This window comes from Magnolia sinica, chromosome 16 (genome assembly GCF_029962835.1).
Source record: "Magnolia sinica isolate HGM2019 chromosome 16, MsV1, whole genome shotgun sequence".
In the NCBI taxonomy this organism is placed as follows: Eukaryota; Viridiplantae; Streptophyta; class Magnoliopsida; order Magnoliales; family Magnoliaceae; genus Magnolia; species Magnolia sinica.
This window is the reverse complement of record NC_080588.1, coordinates 4010646-4032109: the sequence shown is the minus strand read 5'-3', so window position 1 is coordinate 4032109 and position 21464 is coordinate 4010646. Positions and strand designations below refer to the sequence as shown.

At 40.2% G+C, this 21464-nt stretch overlaps 1 protein-coding gene across 8 annotated transcripts; it reads left to right on the top strand.

Moving 5' to 3' along the window:
* Window positions 1-2065: 2065 nt before the first annotated feature.
* LOC131229691 (ras-related protein RABA5a) lies at window positions 2066-19595 on the top strand. 8 transcript variants are annotated; one of them, XM_058225678.1, is made up of 6 exons: window positions 2066-2301; window positions 10571-10685; window positions 12092-12170; window positions 14751-14823; window positions 18271-18740; window positions 18996-19595. In XM_058225678.1, exons 5-6 carry the CDS (start codon window positions 18401-18403, stop codon window positions 19331-19333), a joined length of 678 nt encoding a protein of 225 aa, XP_058081661.1. In that variant the 5' UTR covers window positions 2066-2301; window positions 10571-10685; window positions 12092-12170; window positions 14751-14823; window positions 18271-18400; the 3' UTR covers window positions 19334-19595. The 8 variants fall into 8 exon arrangements, with proteins under 8 accessions (XP_058081661.1, XP_058081665.1, XP_058081662.1 ...); XM_058225682.1 differs by having other exon boundaries at window positions 14751-14836; XM_058225679.1 differs by lacking the exon at window positions 10571-10685.
* The last annotated feature ends 1869 nt before the right edge of the window (window positions 19596-21464 follow it).

The window sequence follows — 21464 nt, the reverse complement described above, 5'->3', positions numbered from 1 at the left end:
GTATGTTTATGAGCTAAAAGGAAGTGTACTGTATGTTAAAATCTCTTTTAAAAATAAAATTATTGGGACCATCTTATTAATTAGACCATTAATAATTTTCGCCATCACTTTAATGGCCACTTATCTAGAATTGCCAATGTTTGGTGGATTGCTTATCTACAGGGTCTGACCTTTAAGCGTTGAGTTGAAGAGAGCCTCACCATTGACGCCTATCTTTGCTTGGCTTGTAGACTATACGACACCAGATCAAAAGATATGGAGAACCCGTGGCATTCATCTACCAAGCCAAGCAAATTTAAGAGCTAGCCATAGGCATGCAATCAACAACGGGCTTGATATCGCACTCACGCATTATATACTTCACCGATAGCAAATGAAAAAGGAAATAATATTGTTTGAGATATAAACCATCCAATTTATGACATTGTATGTTAGCCATGTAGTTAACATGCACAGGTTTTGCTAATGGATGTTAACCATAGGTTTTCTGACAAAATATAAAAAACTAGAGGGATCATTTGGAAAAATGGATGGAGGTATTGTATGTCTATGAGCTAAAATGGGGGGTGCTATATGTCAAAATCTCTTTTAAAAATAAAATTAATGGGACTATCCTATTAAATAAAATTCGTGGGATCATACTTTTAATTAGACCATTAACAATTTCCAACATTTCTTCAACAACCACATATTTAAAATTGTCAAATGGAGTAACATTTGAGATATAAACCATCCATTCTATCACCTTATGTGTTAACCACAGGTTAGCATACAAGGGTTTGCTAATGGATGTTGCCCACAAGGTTTTCTATGGGATATAAAAAAAATAAAAATAGAGGGATTATTTGTAGAAGTGCATGGGAGTATTGTATGTCTGTGAGCTAAAAAGGAGGGTGTTATATGTCAAAATCTCTTTTAGAAATAAAGTTCATGGGAACATTCTATTACTTAGACCATTGAACAATTTCTACCATCATTTCAATGACCACATATTTAGAATGGTCGGAGGGATTAATCATTTGAGATATAAACCATCCATTCTATGACCTTATATGGGCGACTTGATCTGCACATTACCCTTCCATGTGTCTTGTGGAGAGATTGCTCTACCATATTACAGTTCTTCTTGCTCTGCCTATCATTCGAAAAAGAATTTTAGCCAATATGTATGAGGAGAGATTGGAATGATACTAATTTCCTACATACCAGGAGCTTGTGCAACTAAAAGCTTTCAGTCCCATGGAGATGTCCATGTGACATCCACCACATCCATCTTTTGTGCCACCTCATGGTAGGTGTGAGTTAAAAAATTAGGCAGTTCCAAACTAGATTTATGCCACACTAGATGAAACTGTGGATCGATAAAACCTTTTAAGAGCCCACTCACATATTTATATTTCATTCAATTCATTCGTAAGGTGGCTTCCACTAAAACAAAGGGAAAACATGAAAATCAGCCTAGTCGAGACTTCTTTAACGGCTTAGAGAAGATTACCATTCTTTTAACCGTTGTCGGAGGCTATCCATATGTTTAACTGGATAGGTTCGGACCGAGTTGACTCGATCCAAATCATCATTTGGTTCCCTATCAAGCGCGAATAGCTGCAAACGTACCAAAGCGGAACACGTCTCTGCCATCGACATGCGTGTGGCCAACCTATTTCTCACAAGGAATTGGCAGATCTATGCGGGTTCCACTGTGATGTATTTGTTTATCTAAGCCGTTCATCTCTTTTCTCAGATAGTTTTACAACGTAAGCCAAAAATGAGGTAGATCCAACGCTCAAGTTGGCCCCACCGAATAATAACCTTGGGTTGCATTAAATGCACGAAACATTAAAAGCAGGTCATCTTGCGTTGCATTGAATGCAAGTGTTGATGTGGTCCACTTGAAAGTTAGATCTGCCTCATTTTTAGGCTCATACTTATCTGAGAAAAGGGATGGACGGCGATAGATCACGGTGGCCCCCCACACAGATCTGCCCGTTCCTGACTAGAGACGGGCAGGGGTAGGACGGAATCCGCTTCTACTCGTATCCAAACCCCCTCTCGCTCTCTCTCTCTCAACAGAAGATTCAAAGCTGTAGATAAATAATAAAAAAAGGGGGTAAATCTCATTCCTTGCTTCTTCTTAGACGTCTCTCTCTCTCTCTGTCTCGCCCTCTTCTAGAGGAATGGGAATGAAATGATGCCTTTATTCCCTCATTTCAATTCCCCCATCTAAAACCCTAATTCCTCATTTTCTCTCCAATCCTGTCTCCTCATCTCGTTCTGCAGACGCCGCTCCATCTTCATCACAAGGTCGGTAACTTCCCAATCCGTTCTATCATTCCTAACGTTTTCCATCTGCGTCGCAATTCTTTCCTCTTTTCGGTTCCCATCAGAGCCTGTAATTTCTGGTTTTTTGAATGTTTGGATTGGATCCCTTCTGATTATCCCCGTTGTCGTTTTTTGATATATATACAGATATATAATTTTATTTGATTAGTTAATATAAGAATGCGAAATGCAACATGCTGTGGTATCGGTAGCGGCATTGCTGTGCAAGATCCTGGCCGTTCATCAGGTGGGTTGAGGCGTTTATGTGTGCCGGAGTCCCTTCCTGTATGCTGAGTGTGCAAGATCCTGCTCTGATGTCTGTACAGAAGGGACCGTACATGGTGGCCCACCATTCTGGCACTTGCATGTGCATGTGCACTTGCCAGTGGGATTCTGATCACGCTCATCATGTGGGTGGAGTGGTCATAGCAGGACTAGTCTTTGGAGTTTGAGAATAAGTGAATTGAATTATCTGGCTGCAGGAAGAATGTAGAAACTCCTTTTGATTAGTGAAGAGTCCCACATCTCATTTTTGCCACTCTAGGCATGATCAAATGAGATTTGGAGAGACGGGTCTCTTTGACACAATGTCTTTAAGTACTGTTACTGGTTGATGGAATGAACCCATTTTATAAGATTGAAAGAGCTGTCTTCTGCCATTAGATGCCATGGAAACACTTAGGTGGCATTTGGGTTTCTCGAATTCATAGTTGTGTGAGTTTGTTTTGTGTTCTAGATAAAATGATAACGATGATGATTGTGGTCCTGTTTGATAGAAGAGATGATTTTCCCAAATGCAGAATCCCCTTTGCATGAATTTCTAAACATGGTGCCCTTGCATTGAAGGCCCACCTCAAAAGATAGATATCCACAGGAGACATGGTCTAAGCGTAGTTCCAAACAACAACCTTTGTGAAGAGTCAGAATCACTAGTTCCGATATTCCGCTGAATAACGACTTCAGAATCACTAGTTCCGATATTCCGCTGAATAACGACTTTACAACTCTCTCTCTCTCTCTCTCTCTCTCTCTCTCTCTCTAAACAAAAAAGAAAGAAAGAAAGAACTTTACAACTCGGTAGTCACCATTGCACGTGTCGGACACACATTCCAATGGAACGGTGTTCAAGTTTGTTTAATTGTTACTCTCTTGGACAGATTTTCCATCATTAACAATCTTGAATGTCTTTGCCTTGCTCATTTCATTGTTTCCTTTTTCTTTCCTTTCCTTTAGACAAGAGAAAGTACGGGAAACCCAAGTAATCGGCAAAGCAACTGACCATCTTGTCACTCCCTCTTAAAATATTGGACCAGCTACCTCTAGAATGGTACCCCGAGGCCTGGTCAGATCATTTTGGGCTTTGCAATTTGTGCTGTAGCTGCCTTCTGAAACCCATGGAATCATTTTGGGTAGAGGTAGTAAGGAGAAACTGCATGACCTATCGTCTAACTGAAGTTACGGTCACCGAGTGAGTGGAATAGTGGAAAAGTATTCATGTAGCTGGCTCCAATTAGTTGCGTGAAAGCTTAGATGATGATGGTAATTTGTTTTTCTTCCTTTGTCTTCTTTTGGCCACTTAACTCAAATTACAAGGAACTGTGGTTTGTCTAGGAGCTTGCTTTGAGATTCAGTATGTGTTCCTTTTCCCTTTCAATGATATATAACTCAAATGTTGTCAAAGATGTCTTGAAGAATTCAACCCTTTCTTATCCTAAAAAGTGAAATTCTCCTTATTCCATTTTGTAATTTGTTTTTAGCTTCTTGAATTCAATCTAAACCAATAACCTGCCCAAGCTGCCACCTAGAATGAATTCTAGTAATCCCTATTAAATTAGGGCATTCTTGAGACCTAAACCTCATCTATTATGCTAAATGGCAATGCCTCCTAGTTCCCTTGCTCAATAATTAGGACAGTTTCTAAGTAAGGCAAAGCCCTCTAAATGACCTTAAGGAAGCACTTTTTGTCTTATCCATGGTGTGCTGTAAAGGCCGTTACGGGGCCATAAAGGCCGTTACATAAAGGTAATGGTGGCACCCGTTACACGTTATGGGGTTGTAAAGGTTGTAACAGCCGTTACAGATAAAATGACCCGTAGAGGTCGTTGCAGCCCCCGTAACGGCTTGTTACGTCCCTCTTAAAGGCTGTAATGGACCCGTAACGGCCTGTTATGGGGCCGATACAGGTTTTTTGGGTTTTTTTTTTTTTTTCAATAGAACAAAAAGAAGAGACTGTAACAGCCATTATGGGGGCTGTAATGGCCGTTACAGCCTGTATTGTAAAGGTAACAATGGTGGCCGTTATGGCCACTGTTACCGTTACGAAATACCTTGGTCTTATCACTGTCATTGTTATTCTTGTAAAATTTTAGGCTTGATGCGAGTGAGATTATTTCTTGCAATGATTGATTTTCACCTTTTAAAAAAAATAAATAAAAATTGTTTTCCTTGTTCACACATTGTTGGATCTAAGATTCTATGAATATTGAGTGCCGCAAGATCAATGGCTTAACTGCTGTTTCAATGCCCCATGAGTGTTATTAATGGATTGGAATGGAATCAATTGAGCAGAAAGGGATCTCTAAGCTAATTAGGCAGACTGTAAGTGGAATTAAGTTGTTGGTGATGATGAAGAAGCCTTATGGTAAAGGGTCATCATGGGAAAATATGATCTGTGTTGATGGCATTCCAAATTCAGTTAGGCATAGAATCCCTAGATTCTAGAAAGTTATTCTGTTTGCAGAGAACATGGTTGAATTGGGACGACGTATGCTATAGGTAACTGATTCACTGAGTGATGGCTCAATTCTACGACTGTTACTAGGGAGATAGCCCACTGTACAAAGTCTTTCAAAAATCACTGTAGGTCCACATCATGTACTTGACCTAGTATCATTACTGGTGCAATATCAAGTGAAGGAAAATAATTTTTGCTTAGAACATCTAAGATTTGAGAGCTCAGATGAAGAAGGAGATTGAAGAGAGCAACACCAGATACCGAGAAGCTGCAAATGAACATCACGGGAGAATATATAATTTGTTATGGTTTATCCCCGCAAAGAAGGGTTGGGAACTTCTAACAAGCTTAAGTCTAAGGAGATTGGTCCACGCCAAGTCAAGAGGAAGTTGAGTGACAATGCCTATCAGATCAAGTTGCCAAATGACTTAGTCATCTTGCTGACTTTCAATGTGATAAATTTGTTCGAGTGCTATAGTGAGGTGTCTGATGTGCATGATGAAGTTATCGTTGATATGAATTAATAGCTCTCGAAGAAAAAAAGAAGAACAAGTGTTGCGTATGAAGACTACTGACACTCAACGGGACCAATACAAGCAATACTTGGTGAAATGGAAGAACAAATGCCCGATTTTGAATGTTCATGTGTATCATGGGAGATGAATTGAAATGATTGGATATGGACTTCTGTCACTTGTATGAAGTGTCCAACTCACCATAGTCGAGTTCTTGACAACTCGGGGGGAATGATGTAGGCCCACTGCCCAACCATTTGCGGAAGATAGGAGGTCTGATGTGGAAGATTTTTTAATTTTTTGTGTGTGTGTGTTTGGGGGAGTGTGGTGTAGGAGGTAGGGCATTCTATATTTTTTGAGTTTGTTAAGTATTTGAAAGAGAAGCAGTTTGAATATCAATAAAGTTATTCCCATCTCTCATCAAACATTCTTGTTTATGTACTCATGTTCATTTATTTTCAGGTATTGAGATCTCATTGACTCGATAATCGGGTTGCACCATGGGTGGTCCGTGGTCGAGGATAAGGTGCTCACAATTGATCATCTCTGCAACAGGCAGGTGATAATTGTAGACAGTTGTATGTGCAGGAGGAATGCTGAAAGCGTCAACCTTTCAATTGTGCACTGCCCTTGTTTCTAAGGTTTAGTGATGTTGCTGTAAACAATTTGCTATTGCTTGGTTGGTGCCTGGTCAAGGTGCTGGTGGTGTGATTGGCAGGGTTTGAAAAGGGCAAGGGAGCAATCCCATGGAATCTTTGCTTCTAAGCTATTGTTGGTCGGTTTGGAAAGAGAGAACCAATAGGCAATAACCGAAGTGGATTTAGCTCTTGAGGTAGTTGAAAGGTGATAAACCATATTAGTGGGAGAGAGACAAGATTTGCAAATTATAGGAGAGAAGATTCTTATAAAAATCAGGAAGATATTCAATGAAGGGCGTGGTTGATTTGGGTGTGGTGCATGCGGCAACTGAGTGATGCCTCAATTTTAGGACTATTGGTGTGGAGATGGCCCATTGTGCCAAGTCTTTCAAAAGCCATTATAGGTAGCTTCACGTGAAGAAGCAGAAGTCAAGGACATTTTCAACCAGAGTGGAAAAAAAGTCATTTGGGCTCCCACGTTCTGCAGGCATCTTATGGGGATTGAAGTTGAAGAGCTTTGAGGATGTTAGGGGAGTGTTGTTTAACCAGTCAGTGCAAGGGAGAAAATGGAGATGGCAAATTTCAAGTAACAACTCTGTGAGATGACATGGCAAAGGGGTTGGTGGTGCCGATGGTTGTGGGTGTTGATTGCCCCCTCGAATGAATAGCTTTCAGGTGGTCCCGTGGTTCATGATTTGGTTGCTCATTGTTGATCATCTCCGCAAGAGGGAGACGATAATTGTAAATCATTGTTGAATGTGCAAGAGGGATGTTGAAAGTGTCAACCTTTTAGTTGTGTGTTCCCCCCAACATGAGGTGTACTGTTCATCATTCTAGCCCTTCATCTTATTAAATTATTTTTAGCTGTCAAAAAAGATCAGTGGCTTAACCTTTCTGGCCTTTAAATTTATGAAAATCTATGGGTTTTGAATGATGCGGTGAACTATGCAGTATCTTGATCATCAATATCATCATCATAGCCTTTCTTCCAGCAATTTGTGGTTGTTGCTTTTAGATGGCAGAGTAGCAAAAGTTTTATGATCAGCTGCCCACCGGACATCAACCTCCCTCTTTCACCCAGGCTCGCATTGACACCACTCACATGCTAGCATGTTGGCACCTAGCATTGATCCCCCAGCTCGACTATTACATGCATGCCCAGAGGGTGACCAAGATAAGTAGCGTCAACGAGGGGCAGTTTCCAGGCAAACCACTGAGCATGACTCTGAAAAATCTTGATAAATGATAAGATTCTTGGGTTTGTTAATTAATGGCTTAGCCTGCTCTATTGGTTGTTATTCCGTTACCAATCAGATTACGTTAACTGATATTAAATATGTAGTTCGTTTAGGTATTTCTTTCCATTTTTTAGAGTAAAATAAGCAATTTCATCAACAGTGAGCATAAGAAATCCAGCCTGTAGGCCATTAAAAAAGAAATACAGAATGTAGAAAATTTCTAGCAATGGTGGTAGGTATGTTCCTAGATACAGTTCATCTCTACATAAGTCGGCCTCATAGTTGCACGATCCTTCTAATCAGGTGCCATTGAATCAAGCTTTTGGAGTTGTGCTACCCTCCTGTTTCTAGATATTTTATGCTCACTAACAGTTTGAAGCAGACACCCCTCTCTCACAATCAAATCTGTTACCGCTTCCCTTCACGCTTCATGCAACTATAGTCAGCCTATAATCAATGTTTCAATTTTCTTTTTATACCAAACAGGAAACCATACACTACTAGGTAATGCAATAAATGTATGGCAGTTGCCAAGAAGGAGAGATGTATCTGGTTGCATTTGAAGAATTCCCTTATATACAAGGGAACAGGAGTGGTCAATCTGTCATTAGCTAGAAGAGTTTCCCTCCAGGCTTCAGTATCATCCATTATGCCAACATGGTCGAAAATGCAAAACCTGGTTCTCTAAAGGTCATCATGAACTCTTAAACCTTTTGTTTTGATGAGGTAATATTGAACAATTCACTAGATATGTGTGATGGAAATCTGCTTTCCACCTTAAAATCACTTTTTGGCTTGCCACTTCATGCCTCCTCAATCATCCTAGTCAATTCAGCACTGTTCTTTTTCCACTGAAAAGTATACTTAGAACCCCCCAGGGTATGATGAGGAGAAAATGTTTGAGTCCTCTCAATGCAAGGAGCTTCGTGACAACTGAGAAGAGAGCCCCCCATTGCTTTAAGGCCCAGAGAAAGCCAACATCACACCCCCACTTTCACTTCTTAGAAGGAAGGCCCCCAATTCCTGAATGGCCTGGAGATCTTAGCGTGTAACTATCAAATTAAACTAGAAAAGTCATGGCAGGTGGCAAGCACCCACTCTGGCTTATCAAATACTTTATCTACCACTCCTCCCCTTTACCTCCACCCTATTTCCCACCTCCCACTCAATAAGGATGTCTAACTGCATATCGTTTGGACAAAAAAAAAAAAAGAAGAAGAGGGTTTCCAAGCACAGGCTCCTTTTGGAGTCCGGTCCTTGGTTGCAGGATCCTTCTAACTGCTGCTCATTGTCATGGTCCAAGTGCTTCCCTAAGCAATAGACCATCAATACTCGTCTCACAGTCCCATTGTGAATGAATCAGTCTCACAACCTTCTCTAAGTGCACATCCCACATGCTAAGCACCAAAGCTTGCTAGAATGCATGAGAGACACGAGCGTAATGGAAAAACACTTTGTTTTTCGCCAGGGCTCTTAAAACTCCTACTTCTCTAGGATGCTTTACAAATGAAGACCCCTCCTTATATAGACTTAGGAAGACTATAGAATCTACATATGTATGGCTAGGGTTATGCCACATGGCACGCATCCAACGGTCAAGAAAGAATTCTATTCATATGTACAAAACCTCTCCAATGTACAAGATGAACATAAATTTGGCCAAAGCCTATGACTTTGGCTCATGGGAGTGATTTGTCCATGACATCATGCTTCCGAGTCCGCTTCTGCTGCCTAGCCATTTATACTTGACATCATCAAACAAATGCTTCCCTGCTCCCGCACTCAAATATTTTGCTGCTTCGCTTCATGCAACTATGGTCCGGTCTAGCAAATACCCATTTGATCACCATATGGGTAGATGCTTTGCTTGATCAAGTCCACTGCAGAAACTTATATTATCGAAGACTGTGCCATTCTTTCCACATCCGCTACAAGATAGCATACGAAGCTATGTTCCAGAGAATATGCCTTCTAGGCATAAACGGATCTGACAGCCACCTCCTAATAACCTTGTTAAGAGGATCACCCTGCTGCAATCCTGGTAAAACCACTGAAATTCACAAGGACAGAGAAGCAAGCCAAAACAGCTCCTATCCTGTTTTCTGTCTCTTTATCTCAATTTGCTTGTGCGGGTGAGTATGTGGCGGAGGTTGCTTTGATGTTGGTTGCTGACAAGAAAGATTCTTGTTTGATTTGGGTGTAATTTCTGGCCCTTGTGGCTGGTGGGTTGTCTTTTCCTTTGTATTCTTTGCCACTAGGTTTTGCTGATGGCCTTCTAATAAAAATTCATCCCCCAAAAAAAAAATCACTTGCCCTTGGCCAAATGCATGACCTATTTCAATAATGCCCTGGTTATCTCATTGACTTTCGCAAAAGGGACAATTGGTTCCTCTCTCCTCCCAAATGCCTGATTAACACCCTGGTCCCACCCTTGTGATCTCAAGGTTGCAGTAGAGTCACCATGTGACAACTGCCTTGTCTACTAGCACTATTCAATGACACATTGCCCAATTCTGATTTCTGACCTCACAATGTCATCATACTTCCCTCTTCCACTTCTTCTTTTTTCTGGTCACTACTGTTAAATCCTGTAAAGTAGTATGAGTGAGCTTAAGGGCTGAAGAGAAAACACTATTGATCTCTCTTCACCTTCATCATTTGCCTTCTCCAACAATTCACCAACTTCCCTCCACTAACTTTTAGGTTCCCATCTGACGGAGCCACCAATTTCAATCCTGCATCTCGTACCTAATTCCTCTAGCAGAACTAGAAATCATCAATCATCAAGTCAACTTCTCTCAGTAACTCCTTTGGATCCCAATATCATTTCTCTAAATCCAACCTCTTCTCCTAATTCTGACTTGGGAACACTTCCTCCAGTCGACAAGTGTATTTTGATTAGATCAGGCAAGATCTAGTTATTTTCAATCTCAACTTCCCAAGTAGAAGACAGTTCAAAGCAATGAAGGGCAAGTGGATTCAAATTATCCTTCTCCTGCCAATGGCAACATTTGAAGTCCATTCTGTCAGACTTCTAAATGGAATCCAATGCATTGCTGTTGCTTTTGCAAACTCATCCTCTGCGCATAATTCTGACTTTGGATGCATTCATTCCAATGTTCCCAGGAGGCAAGATCTGATCATCTTCGATATCTTGGCTGCCCAAGTATACGATATAGCCCCCAGCAATAAATCATAAGCAAAGTTCAGGCCATCCCTTTCCTCCAAAACAACATTTGAGGTATGCTCAATGCACAATATGAAATTGGATTCTTTTACATAATCGATGCACTCTTTGCCCCTAGTCATCTAAACTTTGGGGAAAATTTTCAAGCCTGGAAAAGCCCCTGGCCCAAAATTTGAACTGCAGCTGTCAGGCCTATCCATCAATAGGCCCATTCAAAATTTCTCGTTAGCTCAGCTTGTTGCCAGTCCTATCCAAAACCCATAAAAGGGCTTCTATCCATAAGGACTTCTCTCTGGAGCATTAATTTTCATGGAAAGTAGGAAATATCCCAAGGCTTGCTTTTTTTTAGAAAGCCAAAGATGATAAAAAGGTGGGTCAATGCTATAGGTTTGCAGCCCAACACAGATCTTGTTCAGGTGCATCATTACACAGCACAAACCCAGCAGTGTCTGTAACATCCTATGCCTGAGGAGTGCCCAGATGACCTGCAGCACAAGTCAGGCTGATCAGCTCATCTAGCAGGCCAACGTATGCAAAAACATTGAACAATTCAAGAAAATTACCAATTGTTCACATAAGTTTGCTCGGCTCACCTAATGAATGGACTTGCCTGTTTTTTTCACCTGATTGTCTGCATGTTGGGGTCACCCTATTTGTGGTTCAGCTGTGCTTGGCTGGCATGTGTGCTGCATGTAAAGGTGTGCATCGAGAGGATGCGTGTGAGGGTAGAAAACTTTCAGAACCTATAAAGATGATTCAATCAAAGATTTATGTGGATGATATGTTTGAACTAGTTTTGCTTCTGGAAGGATGTGATTGGTTGCAAATCAATATAGAAAAGCTAGACGTGAAAATGGTGATGAGGTTGAGCATATCATACAAAGCAAGATTGGTTGCGGATCCATACACTCAATATTATCAAATTGGTTGTGGTGATACATTCTGGCATTCATCAAAATGATCCCATTCAGAGATCTATCACTTGCTGGTTATAATTGATGGGCTCCCTAGTAAATGACTACTAAGAACTTCTTTCTTCCTTAGAAGCCAAAAGACAGGTTCACATGGATTCCCCACGGTTACAAAAGATACTCGTCGTTCTATGAGGCATGAGGAAATCTTGATGTGAGCAAATACATAATAGATGCTCTTCTTGTATATGGACTCGAAATAATATCTGTCATTTAACCAGAGCATGGTTTGATAGCTCGTATAGAACATTATTAGGGCATGTCGTTATTTTTTTTTAATTTTTTTTTTATAATATTAGTAAATTTTATTAAAAGAAATCCAAAAATGAAACAACGTAAAATTACAAGAGGGGGAGAGAATCTTCTGCAACCAGTGGCTTTACACACCCCTGCTTAGTTAGCGCATCAGCTGTTGAATTAGCTTCTCTTTTAATGTGCACAAAAGAAACTGAGATAGTTCCTCTCAATTCTCTAATTTCCTCAATCCAGCTAGCCAGGTGCTATAGGTAAGGAGCTGACGAGCGAGCCCAACTGATTGCAAGGGCGGAATCTCCTTTGATTATTGATGGTGAGCATTCTTGACGATTAGCTGCTTTATGCCAAAACACAGCAGACACTTCTGCTTGTGTCACAGGACATGGCTTTAATTAAAATAAGGGTTAGAATAAAGGGTTAGAATAACAGTTTTGTAGTGTGATTGGTTCAAAATCATTGGAACTAGGTGTTTTTTTGGCCATGTTGCAGAGATTTTCTTTTTGAATTCTTTAGAAGAAAGGATTGGAGAATTTTGTATATATAAAAAAGGAAAATGTCGGATCATCATCATCTAAGCCATATCCCAACTAATTTGGGTCGGCTACATGAATCCTTTTCAGCCATTCCACTTTATCAAGGGCCTTAACTTCAGTTAGACCATAGGTAAATGTTAGATATTTAAAAAAAAGGCACTTGTGAATATGTTTTACTGACGATTAGATCTGTACTTGTTTGGTTTTTTGTCAGTTAATGAATTTTGTAAAACAAAAACAACATTAGGGTGGGACATAATGAAAGATGCTTCCATAATCACCACCAGCATCTCGATGAGGTGTTTAGGAGGGCAAAGTTAGATTTCATGACTTGGCTTTATCTCTCAAATCCTTTGGTAATTGCTCATTGGGATCCTTAAGTTTTGGTCTAGCTTGTGGTAACCTTGGGGTGTAGATTCTCATCTGCCCCTTTTCCTGTTTCAATAAAATACAATTACTTATCAAAAAAATGAAAGGGGAAGTGAGGGAGGGCAACTTAAAATAGCCAGAAAATATAATGAGAAATCCATACTTGTTTGGTTTTTTAATCTTTTAATGAATTAGGGGAAATAGAAACAATGAGATGGACACATAAGAAATGAGTAAGACAGTAAGCTACATCATTAAATTTCTGGCATCAAAGAACCATAGATGAAGAGTCAAATCTCTAGGTCCTTGATGTTCCCATGGATTTGAAAGCAAAAAAAAAAAAAAAAAAAAAGAACAGTTCAAAAATAATAAATTATGTAGAAAATCCTAAATTTGAATTGATGATCCATGGATCAAGTGCCAAATCTGTGGTCAATTTAACATAGTTTGAAATCCCAAAAAACATTTGTTGATGTTTGATATAGTCTGTCAATCCAAGAGTGCAGCACCAAGAAAAAGAAAGCACTCATCAGATGTTTATAGTTCTACAAACAAGTGATAGGCTACTTTCAACTGGTTTTAGTCTGAAACAACTCAAGCAATCTTAGAATATTGCTTCAGCCTGGAAGTAGTGATACATGGTGGGTTAAGAAGGCAAACTTGACAGCGTCTTGGTCTTTACCTCTATTAAGGTTTTGGAAGCTTAAATTCGATCGGAGCTAGACAACCTCGATTCTCCAAGAGGGAGGTATTTTGATGGATGACAAAGGGGAGATTCATTCAGTATTCTCCTGCTCGCGGGTATTGCCGGCTCCATTGAAGGGGAAGCAAGCACTTTATTTTAAGGCCTTCAAATCCTCCTTTGTCAGCCTCTTGTTGTTGAAGGCAATTCAAAGAACGTGATAAGTTGGCATCTTCATTATTCTTTGCAATGGAGGTCTCGAGGGATGACAAAAGTGTGGTTCATTTAGTATTCTCTGGGCATTATAAACTTCAATAAAAGGGAATCAAGAACTTTACTTCAAGGCCTGTCTCTTCTCTGTCTCTTTGTTGGCCCCTTTGTTGTTGAAGCCAATTGAGGTAACGCGAGGAAGGGCAAACTCTAATGAGGGAGGATATTCTCCTGTCTCTTGGTATTGCAAGCTCCTATGAAGGGGAGGGGGGGACAGTATTCTCCTGTGTGTTGCAAACTCCAATGAAGGGAAAGAGGGAGAGGGAAGCAAAACTCCAGTGAAGGGTTTCTTGGCTGTTGAAAGCAATTCAAAGAACATGATAACCTCAGCATCTCTAGTGGATTTCGAGTCACAAAACCTATTTTTTGTTTATGTAGATTGTAGAGATGTTGTCTCTCATAGTCGTTAACATTTTCCTTCTCAAGGGAACCTAATCTTCAGTGAATTTCAAGCCTCAAGACCTTTTGTTTACAGAGAGATCTGGTTTATATCCTACTCATTAAATTTATCGAGAGATCAAATGAGAGTGATTGAGGGAGGGAGTTAGGGGTCACATAGGGGATTCCCGACATGTTGCTGTGTGCCAACAACGTGGTTACCATAAGAAGCAGAAACAGTTTAATAAAGTTGGTCATGCAACTTGATGTTACTTCCATCCTTTAATCAGATTCTTCACGGCTCATCGTGCATGCATAATTTTGGATGTAGCATCATGAAACAACCTAATGAAATTTAAATTATTGAAGAACCTCCCTCCTGCAATTAGGGCTGTCAACAGGATCGGCCTGGGGTTGGCTTTGGCCCAGATTTTGAATTGTTCAGGCTGGGCCTATTCAAAATTTTGCTTTTGCCTGGCCCAAGGCTGGCCCATTGATAGCCCTACCTGCAATCAGTTTCTCCATGCATCCTCGTGCATGTAACTTAATTATATGTATTCCATTTTCTCACGTTATTACTTTTTGCAATTGAAAAGATCTTTTTTATAGCTAATGTTGGTTATTATGTCGTACGGAGTATCTAATCAGTTACTATATGCAGCTGTTAGATCGCACTGAGGATTTCTGGTGTAGACACATTTCAGTGGGAAATTTTAGCAGGACAAGACTCTTGGGTATGTTAGAAATGTACGTTCTTTAAATATTTAGGAATTGAAGTGTTTTTTTTTTTTTAATTTAGGGAGAACCTAACTAAGCTTCGTACACCAATTCCCTTATCTGGTGCACCATGATCTGGACTCTCCAGTCATTGACCTTCATTTTGATAATAAAAAAGAATATAACCATCGGACATCGTTGAAAGAAAGACAATATGTCAGCTGCACAGGTGGGTCACCCATTTCATCTGATTTGTAGTCCATGGTCCATCAACGGCGTTAGTAGGGCCTATTTCATGGTCCAGGGTGCAAACTGCTTGCCAATTTCACAATTTGAATTCAGTGCACCAGATAAGGAAGTTGGTGCCCTGCTTTGAGGTTAGATATCCTCTTCCAATTATACATGATACGATTTCAGGGAACTTTTTAACCTTCAAGGTTTTTACTTCCTGAAATAAGTTTCTTTGTCACTTATTTGGAAAAGCTTCAGAAACTATTTGCTCGGACATTTTTACCCAGTCAGCATTGACTCTTTTTTTCTCCTTTTTTTTTTCTCCATGTATTCTTTAACTTTCTATATTGTAGTTTTTCTTCAACAAGAATAATTACATACCATTCTCTGGTTATTTTCCCCTTCCCCTGCTGTTACTCGCACTTAGTTGTTACTGAAATACAATTACTAGTTGAAATTTTGAATATTAAGTCCAGGGTGACATCACTGTGTTTGGTCCGGCATTCTTTGAAATGGTGGTGACCCTTCCGCCACTCACGTGGCATACATTTATGCCAATTCAGAGTGTCGAAATTGTGGGCTTTATTGGATGGAGCATGGACTGAAAATCACATTGCCTGGATGATCATAAGCATTTGATATTAGCTGTTCAACTTGAATAGTTGGATTGCTGTGCCACCAAGGGGATGGTTAGGATCGTCAAGCATTCCAGGATATGCTTTATCCATATTGGGTCCACGATTTAGAGGGAATGGATTGGCATACGTGAATGCTGCATCTAAGGTGGATGGGTTAAGTCACTTCCAAGAGACGGTGGAGAATTGCGGTGTTGTCTAGCCCGAAGTGAAACAACCCCCACAAAGGGCTCAAAGACAACTCAAAAACAGCACACGGGTTTTTTAGCAGTACGATAATTAACAGGCGGTTCAGATAAATGCTTTTCTGAGAGGCCATTTAACTTTGATTCTGTCATCATTGTGTCTATAGCTGCATTTCCCTTGGTTATTGTCACCTTCCAAGAGCTGGATTAAGAATTTTACATAGAGGCAACCAATGTTGTCGAATCGCATATGCGATCATGTGCGATTGCATATGCCTATGTGCATATGTGACCGCATATTTAAAAAAAAAAAAAAAATCGAAAAAGTTTATATATATATATATATATATAGGGAAAATTTCAAAAAAATGTAAATAAAATATAAGAAACTAAGGGGAACTTTTCTAAGTTAATGGATAGCTAATTTTATATATTTAAAATACATTTGAGAGGGAAAAAATCAATTTAACAATGAATTAAACATCAAGTCATTGACATTCAACAATATAGTTAACAAGAAGTAACAACAAATTCAGCAAGCTATTTATTTATTATTGTAGAAAATCAACAAGCTATCTTCCTTGAAACTTAAAAGTGCTTGAATCTTGATCTTCCAACTTCTAAGAGAGAGGCAATGTAGGAGAGAGTGAGAGATTAAGATCACTTGGAAGTAGGAAATACAAGAGAGAGAGAGAGAGAGAGAGAGAGAGAGAGAGAGAGAGAGAGAGAGAGAGATTGCAATCGCATATGCTGTATGCGATCGCATACATTGCATATGCAATCGCATATTCTTGTATATACCACATATGCGATTTGCATATGGATATGCGCATATGCGATCACACATGACAACATTGGAGGCAACAACAGAGAGATTGCATTAAGGGATCCGCTCTAGTCACACCCAACCATTTCAAACCTCAATGGTGTTGGTATATCCTTGAGTTCCATTTTTTTTTCCTGTGTCAGACTAGTTTAATTATAGGCTAGTTAAGTATTCCTCCCAAATGGTAGGCAGGCCAAGAGCGTTATGGTGCTGATTGACTGCCAAAATAGGGGGTGACTGGGCTCCATGTATCAGTGGAGAAACTGTAGGGTGTTGTGCCTCAGCCAATGTAAAGTTTGAGCTCTCAGTTCTGTACATGTTGGGGCCATGGTTTGGTGATCCAGACCATTGATCTGATGAGCACTATAGCACCCATCATTGATGGTGGATGTCCCAAAATTCTCCCAGATTGGAAGATTCTTCGAAACTCTTTGGTTGTTGGCCCTTGTTCCATTGGATGTGAACCAGCTCCTGTAATCGGAGATAGCTATCCAATGCCTTACTGTATAATTCCCTCTTCCTCCCTTTCAATAATTTCCATATTGCTTGTCAAAATGAACTTTTATTTCGTGACCCTCCCCATGTATGCTCCCAGTTGAAGGGTTGGGATCTTCCAGTCTCACAGACTTATGGAGCATCCCCCATCTGTTGAGGCACCCATCAGATCCATAGTCTGGATCACCAATCTGTGGGCTGGACCATAGTTAAAAGTTAAAACCAAAAAAAAATAATAATAATAAAAAAAATACAGGAAATGCTCAGGTTTAATCTGGTCTCGATCATTAAGAAAACAGTAAAAATTTTGGTCAAAAATATAGAGAATGAAGAGTTTGGGTTTTATACGGTTCTGATTCAATAAAACGAAATGGAAAAAAAAAAAAAACTGCTATATATGCATATATGTATATATATTATATTTAAATAAGGTTAAAGTTAAACATTTCAACTAAAATGATTAAAAGTCTTAAATGCATAAGCAATTGTGTACATAGGTAATTGAATAGTGGGTTAATATTATTTTGTCTCTTAGGTAGGTCCTTACCTTTTTAAGTATTCCCTATATAAATCCATCTGTTTCTACTAAAATCGCCCACCATTTGTATCAATGAAGGCAACACAATTCTGTTTTTAAATTGCCCCTAAAAGTTTCTGAATAAAATGCATGTTGAATTCAGTCTTCCTTTTTCGTTTTTTCTTTTTTTTTGGCCCACCTCTAGTCAATTATATGTGTTTTTATTTCTTTTCTATTTCTTTCTTTTTTGGAACAATACGGAGTTTAAAGCGGAGTTTACTAAAAGGGGCTGGACATGTATTGACTTGAGAGTCTCAGCACACTGTACATCTGCTTTGAGTCTCAGCCTCATATACTTCTCCTTTTTGGGGTCAAACCTTCATGCTAATGGGAGAATCGCAGTGCTCTCGGATTACCATTTCAAAGAGGAATACCATTCTTTTTTCTTCTTTTTTTCCCCATTCAATTGTAGTGTTTCTGCTTTACATTTTGGTTTTTCTTCAGACCATCTTAGCTGAGTAATGCTGTGTTTCTTATTTTCCCTGGGTGTCCTTTCCCATTTCCAAACTGTGTAGGGTGTATCATAGATCTACAGAGACCAGAATCTTAGGCCTCAAAAAGGATCAGCCGTCAGCCTGTATTACCTATGCTTCTCCAGTAAAAGCATTGCACCTAGAGTAGCGATCCGGTTGGGGGGATTGTAGGATGGAAGCTTACATGGAAGAGGAACAAACTGAAGACTACCTTTTCAAAATTGTGTTGATTGGTGACTCTGCTGTCGGGAAATCAAACTTGCTTGCAAGATTTGCAAGAAATGAGTTCTACCCCAACTCCAAATCGACTATAGGAGTGGAATTCCAAACCCAGAAGATGGATATCGATGGGAAGGAAGTTAAAGCACAGATCTGGGACACTGCAGGCCAGGAGCGTTTTAGGGCGGTGACATCTGCGTATTACCGAGGCGCTGTTGGAGCTCTTCTGGTATATGATATCACTAGACGCCAGACGTTTGATAGCATCGGGCGATGGCTTAATGAACTGCACAGTAAGCACTGAATTCATTATAATCTGTTTCAAGTGTTATTTTTATGCATTTCCAGTGCTTGTGATTTCCTTGATTACAACTCAATTCTCTTTGGGCTACAATCCTACGCTTGTTGAAACCTGCTTCATAAACTCAAATCATCTGTTGAATCAGTGTCCATTCATTGGATGGACTGTAACCAAAATTTAAATAAATAAATAAAAACTATTCTGAAATGATCCTAGTAACTATTTTGCCTGCCTTTGTTGAACACAGCCCATTCCGACATGAATGTGGTTACCATACTCATCGGCAACAAGTCCGATCTCAAGGATGCGAGAGAAGTCAGCACAGAAGAAGGCAAGACCCTAGCTGAGGCACAGGGTCTGTTCTTCATGGAGACCTCGGCCCTCGACTCATCCAATGTCACCTCTGCCTTCCAGACAGTCGTGAAAGAAATCTACAACATTTTGAGCCGGAAAGTCATCCTCTCCCAGGAACAGAAGAAGCAGGACTCAATCTCCTTGGGAAACGGGAAGACTGTCATTTTACAGGGGGATGCAAGCGAATCAGATGCTCAACTGAAGAAAGCCGGATGCTGTTCTTCGTCCTAAGGCCATAGCTACAAGTGAGGAGGTTATCTCTATCAAATTGTCATTCATCTTGTTTTCTTTTTTTCATTGTTGCTTCTCCCCTTGTAAAAGAATTAATTACATGCAAATTCCTTTTTATTGTTTAGATTTTTTTTAAAATTTTTTTATTTTTAGTTTACAGTCTGTGGGTGTTTGGTTCAAGAAGAGAATCATCACAAGGAGTAGATATGTAAAAATGTGGCCTGAAAAGGATTGAGAAATGATATCGTGAAAGCTTGGAACTAACTTCACCTGCATGAATGCGTTTCCCGCGGGTCATGGACTTTATTTGGTGTCATATGTTTTCATGGTAGCGGAAGGGTAGCCTGACCGAGCTATGGGGCCTGTCTTGGGACTTGGATGCATGGCCCTATCAGTTCTGGGTTGGGCTCGGGCTCGGGCTCAGGCTCAAGTCATTTTAGCTTGACCCAGCCCAGCCTGTCCTGACTAACTTTTATTATATACTAATACTCCCAATACACCATTCCAATCCTTGGTTAGGCAACCAAATCCATCTTGAAAGTAGACCATTAGTTTCATTCAATGTCTAGTTTTTTGTGCATGTGTTGCCCACTTGATTAACGGATTGATTAGCGTATCTTAAGATATAGGATTTGATCAATTTTTGGGCTGGGCCATGCCTGAGCCCTACCATTTATTTTGGGCTCAGGCTTCGGCATGCTGTATTCGGATCATGCCTTGGGTCTTAAGTGACTGCAATCGCTGCCGGACCTATAATCAGACCGTCTTGGGACTTATAATTGGACCGTAATCACTGTCGGGACCTGTAATCATTCCTGGGACCTTTAATTGGACCATAATTATTCTCAGGACATAGTCGGATTGTAATTGTTTTCGGGACCTGTAATTACACTGTATTGTCCTTGTTAATGGGATTCCTGTCAGGCCAGGCCTGTCACGGCTCCACTCCTAAGTGGGAGGCAACCAAAAGCCATTATCAATTTGTTTTATTATTATTATTTAGTTTCTTCTTCTTCCGACCTTTTCTTGTTGAACAATGGACTGAGCCACGAGCCTAAATTTCACCAGTTGACAGACATCGGGCTCAAATCACACTAATCAGAGGGGCATCTATCAAGTTATGTAATGATTTTTGGCTTGTTGCTGTATCATTTCCATTTGGACAAATTTGTCTGTGGCCCCATCCAAATGTAAGCCCTTTTCCATGGAAAATAATGCAGCCAAATGCAAGATAAGCTCTCTTGGACATGAATTTCCATGTCTTAACCTTAACCTCCGCCTTTCCTTGGACCTGATTTTCCATATCGTTAGAATGCATGTACAGTGGTGTGCAAGGGAAAAGTCCATGTCCATGCATAAGGGTGTCCTGGACCTAGACTTCAATCTTTGCTGCTATTCCTTTAATACGGCCATGGATGTTAAGATTGTTTTCGGATGGGACTTCTAAAGGTCCTTTTCCAAAGTTGTTGAAGCCTGTTCTAACCACATCAAATTTAGCGATTTGGATGATGCCACGTGGCAGCGAGATTTTGATAAGACACAAACAGAAGATCTTTTCAACTGCTCTAACGACTGAATTTTATTAGAATCCGAAAAGTCATGAGTAGCTCAAACATGACAAGTCCAGATACATGCCATGGATCTTGCTCATCTGACAGAGTTGATTACACACCATAGCGACCTCATGACTAGCAATGGATATCGACTAAATACGATCACTAGTGATGGATTCGGTCAATACACCATACCATCGTGCAGAAGAAACCCTTGTGGCTGAGATCGTTTAAGGAGCTATGAAGCAACATAACTGCAACACCAAGTTAGCCATTTTTCACAGTGTAACACACGTTTGAGCAAAGAAGTAGATAACGATAACCAACACATGGTGTTACGAGTAGGGTTGTCATCGGGCCAGGCTGGGCCTTGGGTTAGAGTTGTATAGGAGTCGAACCGAGTCGAGCTTGACACAACTCGGCTCGGCTCATCCAGTAGCCAACCCCAACTCGAACTCGGTCCTCAAGCCTGACTAGCCAACTTGAGTCGGTTCGATCAGCAGCTCGGGCCAGCTTCAGCCGAGTTCAAGCATGTGTGGCATTTTCTCAAATACATAGATTGCATCTTTAATCTCCCA